At 33.5% G+C, this 10477-nt stretch overlaps 1 protein-coding gene across 1 annotated transcript in view; it reads right to left on the bottom strand.

The window, feature by feature from the left end:
- pald1a (phosphatase domain containing paladin 1a) overlaps window positions 1-10477 on the bottom strand; it is a 70415-nt gene that overhangs the window by 32712 nt on the left and 27226 nt on the right. The window contains exons 6-12 of the mRNA XM_016544175.1: window positions 9703-9863; window positions 7477-7552; window positions 3053-3210; window positions 2118-2214; window positions 1922-2026; window positions 1281-1376; window positions 1062-1196 (exon numbers count right to left, since the gene is read on the bottom strand). Coding sequence (XP_016399661.1) covers window positions 1062-1196; window positions 1281-1376; window positions 1922-2026; window positions 2118-2214; window positions 3053-3210; window positions 7477-7552; window positions 9703-9863 — 828 coding nt within the window. The remainder of the gene's footprint in view (window positions 1-1061; window positions 1197-1280; window positions 1377-1921; window positions 2027-2117; window positions 2215-3052; window positions 3211-7476; window positions 7553-9702; window positions 9864-10477) is intronic.

Genomic DNA, 10477 nt, shown 5'->3' with positions numbered 1-10477 from the left:
TCCCAGTCTTATTTATCAAGAGGATTATGATGCTGCCAAACATTATGCTCAGTTATTAGTTTTATTAATTTAATTAAGAATGACACTTCACACTTTCAAGAATACCTGACAACAACAGCACAAAATGGGAAAAAAAAAACATTGTTATTATTAATAATAATAATAATAATGAGTTAATATCAATTTATTTTAATAATTTACTTTTTTTTTAATCTGTTTTGCTGTTACTCCAGAAATGCATTTAAGTTTCTTAATTATTTACCTTGCAAGTTAAAATGTTTTAATCAATTTGTCCTGCAGACAGAAAAATACAGTGAAACTTTATTTGGAATAGGCAGATGTTTCTATTTTTTAAATAATATTAATAAAAATATTATTAATTTAATAAGCATTCTTTTATATCTACAGTGTATTTATTATTATTATTATTATTATTATTAATAATGGCCTGACTCTTTCCATTTTGTGCCATTGTTGTCTGGCATTTTTGAATGTGATAATATTAGTCCTATTTAAATTATTGTGAAACGTAGTAATAAATTTAATAACGGAGCAAACAGCAGCATTTTAAATCTACCAAGACATAACACTGAAAGGAAACATACATGTGTAGATCACCATAATCTACTAATCTAGTCAAGGAATATTCTGATGCCTGTATGCATATAAACATCATATAAACTACTCGATTATACCGAGCTTAAATGAAATCTGATGTGCATGTAAATGTAGTCTGTGACTTCAGAAGATTTGAAATATAGCACACGAGTTAGACTGGAGTTGTAAAACGTTTATGATAGCTTTATACTTTTTTCATTTTGATACTTCGTTTCATTTTGAGTTGACAGTGCTGTTTGTTCCGTTTAAATTCAGTTCATTTGAAACTTTGTATCACTGTGAATGTAACAGAATTTGGAATGTTGCATCAATTGTAACATTCCATTTCTCTTGAACTAAATCTTCTAAAAAAATCTTCTTTGCCTAAAATGTTGTTATGATAATTGGTGTCCTTAATATATTCCAAGCAATGTCAGATGGGTAATGATGTTGATGTTTCTCACCAGAACTCGAGCTCCTTTCGTGAGCAGGTCAGCTGGTGCTCTGAGCTCTGATTGGTTCATGCAGGAGAGGAGGCGGTACATCCAGGCGTTAGAGCACAGCCATTGGCTGAAACTAGAGGCGAACGCCAGCGGATACTAGAACAGAGAGGAACAACATAATAAATATGACTAGCAAATGAATAGTGACTCTTAAAAGAGTGGCTTGAAAACACACTGTACCTGTTCATGCAGGTAAGCATTAAAGACGATCAGGTAGAAATATCGCTCTAGACTCTGTAGAGTTCGATGGAGGAAGTAATCTTTAGTGCTGCTTCCCTGAAAACACACACACACACACAGAGACAACAGAAAATACACTTTATTTACAATCTGTCCAGCTGTGGGCCGTAAATCTCGTTCTGCACACAAGTGATCCACAAGCAAAACTAGATAGAATAAGATTCGTCTTCGTCAGCCTCCATTGATTTCACGTGCGAAGGGGTGTTTGCATACACTACTGGTCAGAAGTTTAGAATAATTAAGATGGAATGTTTCTGCTCACCGAGGTTGCATTTATTTGATCAAACATAATAAAAATTGTGAAATATTTTTAACATTCAAAATAGCTGTTTTGTATGCGAGTATCTGTTAAAGTGTAATTTATTCCTGTGATCAAAGCTGAATTTTCAGCATCATTACTACAGTCTTCAGTGTCAAATGATCCTTCAGAAATCATACTAAAACATGAAAAAAAAATCTAAAAAAAAAACAAACACTTTGACCAGTTGTGTAAAAAGCAGCACAAAACTGCTTATTTAATTCTAGCGACAGTGAAAAATGAAACACATTCACCTTGACTAATATCATATGCAGATGCTCACCTGGATCTGATAGTCTTCACCGATTCCCTCCAGTTTTTGTTTGTTCTCATAAATGGCCTCTCGGATGTCGTGCATCTCAGAGCACAGATCGATGGCTCGGTCCACCTGAAACACAGCAGGACGCGGTCAACAGCTCATCTGGGATCTCTCAGTGTTTATATAGAAATATTAGATTGAACAACATTCAAATACAAACCTCTTCCATGACCTCTTGACCTTTAGGCAGCTTACTGATGAGGGTCTGAATAACCTGGAACTGAATTTTGGGTTTGTCTGTTGCATCCTCTTCAGCTCTATAAACATGTGACAACATTCACATTAAATGCAAAATTACACTTTAACTGTATACATAAAAAAAACCTTGCTATGTGTACTGCGTTATTCAGGCTAACCGAGACTTGTCATAGCACTTGCTTATTATTGCTCTTTTGTTAGTTTTGATTGCTTCTATTGTCATCATTTGTAAGTCGCTTTGGGTAAAAGCGTCTGTTAAATGACTAAATGTAAATGCACATAATATACACAAATACACATCTTTATTAAACATTCTTAAGCATGCAAAAAAATGTTAATGAATATACAAAAAGTTTCTGGTCAGTAAGATTTTTTAAAAATAAAGTATTACTTTTATTCATCAAGGATGCATTAATTTAATCAAAAGCGTCAGTAAAGACATTTATAATGTTACAAAAGATTCTATTTCAAATAAATGCTGTTCTTTTGAACTTTCTATTCATCTGTGAATCCTGAAAAATAAAATGTATCACGGTTTCCACACAAATATAATGTTTTCAACATTGATAATAATCAGAAATGTTTCTTGAGCAGCAAATCAGCATATTAGAATGATTTCTGAAGATCATGTGACACTGAAGACTGGAGTAATGATGCTGAAAATACAGCTTTGATCACAGGAATAAATTACAGTTTAACAGATATTCACATAGAAAACAGCTGTTTCAAAATGCAATATTATTTCACAATTTTACTGTATTTTTGATCAAATAAATGCAGCCTTGATGAGTAGAGAGTCTTAGTTTTTTTAAGAGAATCTTTCAAAAACAAAAACATCTTACCGACCCCCTAACATTCTGAGTGCTAGTGTGATCATGGGATGTGTTGGGGTCTTACGGTGCTGTCGGCTCCTGTGCCGCTCGTGTGAGGTGCATCATCACCAGAGATCCCAGGATCATTCCCAGATTGGTTCGGCCGACGCCGACCTGACAGCTAAACAGCAGAGCCGGAAGAGACCGCGACGTGTCACGACTCGAGGACAGAGACGGATTCTCCTGACAGAACGAGAGAGTCAAGAGCATTCAGTCCGTTCATCTGAGCGTCACCACATTTCCAGCAATGCACATACAGCTCTGTTTTCACAGCAGCTCATATTTTTAGTTTTATGTGGCAGTAGACTATGCTTCAAAGTCAGAACAAATTAGCAGGATATTCGTTAATTTCCTTCGTGAAAATCTCTATACAGTTAGAGTAAACATGCACACAGGCTTCATCGAATACTTCTTGCATCTGTTGATTTCATTTTATGTGGATTATTTGGTTTTATTTAGTGCAAATCTCTGTTTCATCAGCTCTGATAAGTAATAAACAACATGATATGCAGCCGGTCTTTAGTTTTATGTGGCAGTAGACTATGCTTCAAAGTCAGAACAAATTAGCAGGATATTCGTTAATTTCCTTCGTGAAAATCTCTATACAGTTAGAGTAAACATGCACACAGGCTTCATCGAATACTTCTTGCATCTGTTGATTTCATTTTATGTGGATTATTTGGTTTTATTTAGTGCAAATCTCTGGTTTCATCAGCTCTGATAAGTAATAAACAACATGATATGCAGCCGGTTAATGTTAATCTTTTAATCAAAACATAAAACATTATTTACCCCGTCTGTATCTGCGAGGCGTCCGTTACATATTTTCCCTGTATGTTAACGTCAGTATTTATGACTGACGAATGTCTGACTACTTAATTCTTGGTAATGTATTTTGCCTTAACTATCTATAACATGTATTTTATTTCAGCCAGTTGACAAAGAAACATTTATCATTTTCATAGTTTAACTTGATGTACTAAAATAAAAACTATATAGACCTAAAACAATAACTAATAAAAATGACCAACACAAAACAAAATAACTAAAACTTTAACTAAAATTAAAATGAAATTACAAAAATAAAACTCAAATTCAAAATATAAATATAAAAAAAAAAGTATAAAAGTATCTCAATGATACTAAAATAACAGACCAAAATTAAAATGATTTTTTTTTATAAAAATGTTATTTAAATAATTTTAAATATATAAAATATAAAATGTATTTTAAAAATATACAAATTATTTTATATAAAATAATATAAAATAATTGAATGTGTTTACATGCATGTCATGTGTCCATTAACAACCTTCAGATAATTGTAAATGTTTTATATTAACTTAAAATCTTAAAAATAAATATTTTACCTCAACGGGGTTTGGCAGACAAGAAAAGTTTGGGAATCCTTAATTTAGCTTATTTACCTGAAAAAAAACTTTTGGTTTTATTTTAAACAAAACCTTAAATATGTTTGATGTTGATATTGGCAGGGCTAAAATAACAGCTCGAGTCCTGCAGTTTGTCAGGACGCTTTAAATAGACAAATGATTTCTCGCCGCCCATGCACTGCCGACATATGCAACAAAAACAGCTTGTTTTAAAGGGGTCATAGGATGCTACATGCACTTTTACAAGTTGTTTGAACTGAAATGTGTGTTGGCAGTGTGTGTACACAAGCACCTTATAATGATAAAAATCCACCCAGTGTTTTTTTTTAATCTGGTTAAATGTTTTCCCCTTTCTCAAATCAAGCCGATCTCAGATGCCTGTCTGTGTGACGACACAAAAACAGGCCCCTCCCACGATAGTTTGATTGACAGTAGCGTTTCAGCACAGACTGGACTGGTGTCTTACCTTAGCCCCGCCCTGAGTGACTGTCATCAGTCCGCCATTGTTTCACCGCCGGAGCAGATGTAGACAAGAATGACTCCTAAGCGATTGAGTTGTTTCGTTGTTGGATGTAATAATGAACATAGCAGTCGTCATTTACTCCCGACATCTGAGCCGCTGAAGACGCAGTGGATTACATTTGTTTCTGAAGGGAATGCGCCCCTGATCTACCTAAATGCGTCTATGTTCGCACGAATCATTCGTGATCCAGCCTCACCTACAGAAGAAGTGAGTATAAGGTTTTTTTAACAAATCTTTGCAAATCACCTTTCCTAATAATGTGCTAATTAGCAAGTTGAATGCATGAATGAAGATGAATGCAGCTAAAGTAAACAGTCTCTCTGAGAGCGGCTCGGAAGAGAGGGGCGGAGTCAGCAGAGCTCATTAACATTTAAAGGAAAATGCTACAAAACTGCGTGCTCTGAAAAGAGCTGTTTTTGACAGGGTAAAAAAGGTTTTTTACACTACCATTGAGAAATTTTAACCAAACTATGTTACAGACTTTTCATTAAGACCCTAAAGAATCATTAACTTGTGGAAAATGGGCATCCTATGACCCCTTTAAAAGCATTCTGGGGATTTGCATGACCAGAATGCATCATATCACACAGAATATGAAGCTTTTATCAGAGATGGACTCATTTCTGCGCAGTCAGCCTGTGGTTTACTTTCTAATCTTAAACTCGACAAATCTGTGGCTTCAGCTTCTGTCCTCATAAACCTGAGAAACAGGAAACACAAGACAAGAAGGAAGTCTCATTCATCGGGCACATGACTGATGCAAACACACAAACTGAGCTCTGAATAGACAAAAACACCACACTGACAGACTTTACCATGGTAAAACTAGTGATAGACTGACAGATCTATCTGTAGAAAAATAAATAAATAAAGGCTGTATTATTATTATTTTTACTATACATAATCCTATATATAATACAATCCTATGATCAGAAAAACTTTACATTTTTGTATTATTATTATTATTATTATAAAATACATAATCAGTGCATAGTAAATTTGTTTTTAAACAGTTTGTTTATTATTATTATTATTAAATATTATAATTCACTGCTTTAATAATAATTACTATAATTAATTAATTAATTATATAATAATAATAATTTCATATTCATATATATAATACAATCCTATGATCAGAAAAAAAAAAATTTTTACATTTTTGTATTGTAATTATTATTATTATTGTTATGATTGTTGCTTTTATTGTTGTTAAGTGGTATAATTCACTGTTTTAACAATAATAATAAAATAATAATAAATGCATATTCAATGAACAGTTGTATTTTTATTAACTAAGATTAATAAAACAAACGTATTGCCCAATGCTAGTTAATCCATTAACTAATGGGACCTTATTGTAAAGCTTGACTAATATTTTTTCTTGGATTGAGCAAATATAGGCTATGCAATAATTGCATATAGAATAATATTGAGTTTTAATTTTTGGTTACACTCATATTTTGCTTTGTTTGTTTTGAATACGTGCTCTCTAGCAGCGAAAACTTACATATTGTGCCTTTAAGTACCGAGTAATTAATTAACAACATGTACTTAGGATAGGGTTAGTTACATGTAATTATGCATATTTTTTGTTATTACTACAGTAAGTACATGCAACGTGTAACGGACCCTAAAATAAAATTCTGTTTCTTGTTTTAAGCAAAACTCAAACTACACTGCAAAAAATGATTAGAGTATACATTTCTATAAGTGCTGTGCAGAGAAAGAGAAAACAATGAGGTTTTGTTTGGGTTTGGATGCTGCTCTTGTTTTGTAACTGAATGAGAGCGTTTGTCTTCAGTCCGTCTGATGATCTACAGACTCCAGAATATTCCATTAACTCATTTCCTTCTATCTAAACACGTTATATATTACAGCTCCGACGCGTTTTAAAGGGGTCATAGGATGCCCATTTTCCACAAGTTGATATGATTTTTTAGCGTCTTAATGAAAAGTCTGTAACATAGTTTGGTTAAAATTTCTCAATGGTAGTCTAAAACACCTTTTTTTACCCTGTCAAAAACAGCTCTTTTCAGAGCAAGCAGATTTGTAGCATTTTCCTTTAAATGTTAATGAGCTCTGCTGACCCCGCCCCTCTCTTCCGAGCGGCCTGTCTGTGTGACGTCACACAGACAGGCATCTGATATCGGCTCGATTTGAGAAAGGGGAAAACATTTAACCAGATAAAAAAAAAACACTGGGTGGATTTTTATCATTATAGGGTGGTTGTGTACACACACTGCCAACACACATTTCAGTTCAAACAACTTGTAAAATTGCATGTAGCATCCTATGACCCCTTTAAAGCATCTGACGTGTTTAGATTCCACCGTCTCAAAGATGTCAAACATCTTCAGAGGCTTTAATCACATTGCCGGCTGAATTGGCGTGAAGCATCACGAGAAAACTATTCCGCGGATGTGTTTATGCCTCTCACATTATATCAGCTGACCGATGCATCGATTTACATCACAGCGCAATTATCAGAAAGGTCATGGAGTTCATGCTGGTGTTTTCAGGAGAATTTCTTACCCGGAGAACGTTCACAAATGCGTCAAACTGGTCCTCCTGTGGCGCTCCATCCATCGGCAGAGGCAGACGATAATACCTGCACAAACACATTTACACTTTTTATTTATATCATTATTATTATTAACCATTTAGACCAGTGTTTCCCAACCTTTTTTTTTTGTAAAATATATTTAAATACCCAATCGAGAATTTTGATCCTCTATTACATTGTTAATATCCCTACATTCAATAAATAATAAAAATAGACTCCAGATTTTCTTAAATTTAGCTGGTTTACCCTTAAGCATATAGGTTATCTTTTCCATTGCAATGCATGAAGATATTTCTCTTAACCAATGAGTTATGGTAGGCCTTTCTGTCTTTTTCTCAACCTTTTTTCTGCCGCGGCACAGTTTTGGTAAGTAATAAAAATTCCACGGCACACCAAGCATTAAAAAAAAAAAACATAAATATACAAAGGAGGAAAGTTTTTTTTTCCCTCTCAATAATTAAACAAACAATGCATCATCAGAGTTAGTATTTTGGCTTTATACATCATACCTGCAAACTCACAAGAGGTTAAAAAGGTGACATAGTTCAGAATATAAGCCTTGTAGGGGGGTGTGGAAGAAAGAAGAAAGTTTTTGAGGATTTAACATGTAAATGAAGCATTCTGGTGCACTCTGACAACAAAATAAATGGAAAAGACAAGATATGCTTCAAGTAATACAAGTTAAAAATGTTGGGAAAAATGCAACACTTTTAAATATGAAACACAACCACCAATAGATGACGGTAAAGGACTGTTTTAATGAGTGAGTCATTAGTCATTCATTCAAACGGCTGATTCATTCAGAATCGAGGCGTCTGTCTTTATGAACGGGTTACTGAATCATTGACTCACTTGATTCGTTCAAATTCGTGGATTCATTCAGTATCGAATCACCGCTGTGTTGCTGGGAGACACACAACAGTTCTGCTGTGGCTTTGATTGAAACTTGATCAGCGAACTTGAGCAAAAACAGTCAATATTGTATTACAAATTGCGAACTTTGTGTCCAATCGTTGTATGCATGGATCGCGGAACGAACCAAAAGAAGGGGGGGGGGTGCGTTGCAGAACTACATTTTAAGGATAATTGATTTTTAGAATATAGATCACGGTTCTCCCACGCTTCTGAAAACAAAACATTATACAACCAAACAAAATCATATGTAGGCTAACTTACTTGAGATTCTGACAAAATGTGTTATTTAATGTTATAAATGAGTCAATTTATAAATGTCTAAAATGTTACAAATGAGTCTATTTAAAAAATATTTATTACTTTAAATGAATTCATTAGGCCTGTGTAAAAATTTGAAATAAATTTGAAATAAATGAATGAAGACTTGCTTCGTCCAGAGTTTTTGAACGAATCTCTTGAATTAATGATTAAGAGGCATTAGATGTATTTACACAGACTGTTGGATGAAGCTGAGGGGCCATAAATGCATTTACACTTTTACAATTTTATAAGATTAATGTTTTAAATATTTTTGAACATACAAGAAATATACCCCAGCGACTTAAGACTGCTTTTGTGCTCCAGGGTCACATATATGATCAGACACTTGCACTTAACATTTTCTAAAAATCATACTCAAATGGAGTCAAGGAGGTTTTTGAGATCGGTGTTTTGTCCGTCATAAGAACGGCCGCATCCGAGACAGTAAATTAATCATTTTCATCAGTTTGCAGGTTATAAAGTTTATTGTAACTACTGTATATGGGCGCTCAGTTTCTCTTGTTGTTTAATACATTTGGCCAAAAATTGCATGATATAAAAAATGCACAGGATATTTGAAACGTACAAAAGTGTATTGGCTACAACTAGACAGCAAATGAGACTCTTCTCTGCTCTTTAAACACACAAAAACATTAGCTTTTATAGGCAGCGTTTCTTGAGTAAAGGAAAGGCTGCTCTTATTCAAACATCAGTTCTTTATTAACCCTTGCATTGTGAAGAAGTAGCACTTCATTCTGAATGAAGCGGGGTGGAGTTATGAGGTTTGACGGACAATTTGAGGATCCAATGGCCTTACGAGGTTTAGTCACATGCTCCTTTGAATGCTTTTCATTGGTTAAATATTTGTAAAACCCACAAATGGACAAGACAATGACCAATAGCACTGATTTAAAATAATTACGTAGTTGGGAAACACTGGTTTAGACCACATGTAACAATGAAGAAGCAGTTCTGTGCACCTGTATGTGGGCAGGGTGAAGCGCGGCCGCTTATACACCTCCTCCGTGACGTGAATGTCTTCCTCACAGCTGATGGAGATCTTCTGGGGCTCTCCTTTAAAATGCTCGATGTCGTTGTAGACGTAGAACACGTTGTCGTTGAGTTTGGCGAAGTCCTGAAGCTGAAAACACAAATAATTTCAGATCAGCACATGCACATGAGAGGAGGTCCATCTGTGATGTTAGCGTGAAATTAAAATGACAGGAAAGCATAAACATTTGGGTCAAAATGGGGAAATCATTTTTAAAAAACGTGCAAAGTGCTTAGAAATGTAATTGTTCTATTTATGCTATTTTCATGTATTATAACATGAAAGGTTTATATCATATTTTTTAAACAAATTTAGATTTAATTGTCCTGTTTTATGTTCTTATACCCAATAACAACACAATGTCTTTGTTGTCTTGTCTATACTATTTCATATTAATATTATTAAAAGTTTTTATCATATTATAATTAATCATGAGATCAGAAAACATTTAAATTATTTATTATTTATAACTAAATAGTATATTTCACTGCTTTAATATAATAGTATTTAATATACAATGAATTCATATAAATATATTTAATCCTGAGATCAGAATTGTTTTAATGTATTAATAATAATAATAATAATAATAATAATAAGTATGCCTCACTGCTTAAATATTAATAATAATGCATTAATATAAGTATTATTAATCCTAAGTTCAGAAAAGAATAATAATACTAATATATATATATATATATATA

The sequence above is a fragment of the Sinocyclocheilus rhinocerous genome, unplaced genomic scaffold (assembly GCF_001515625.1).
Source record: "Sinocyclocheilus rhinocerous isolate Xijiao unplaced genomic scaffold, SAMN03320098_v1.1 scaffold159, whole genome shotgun sequence".
NCBI classification, from domain to species: Eukaryota; Metazoa; Chordata; class Actinopteri; order Cypriniformes; family Cyprinidae; genus Sinocyclocheilus; species Sinocyclocheilus rhinocerous.
This window is presented reverse-complemented; position numbering and strand designations above follow the sequence as displayed.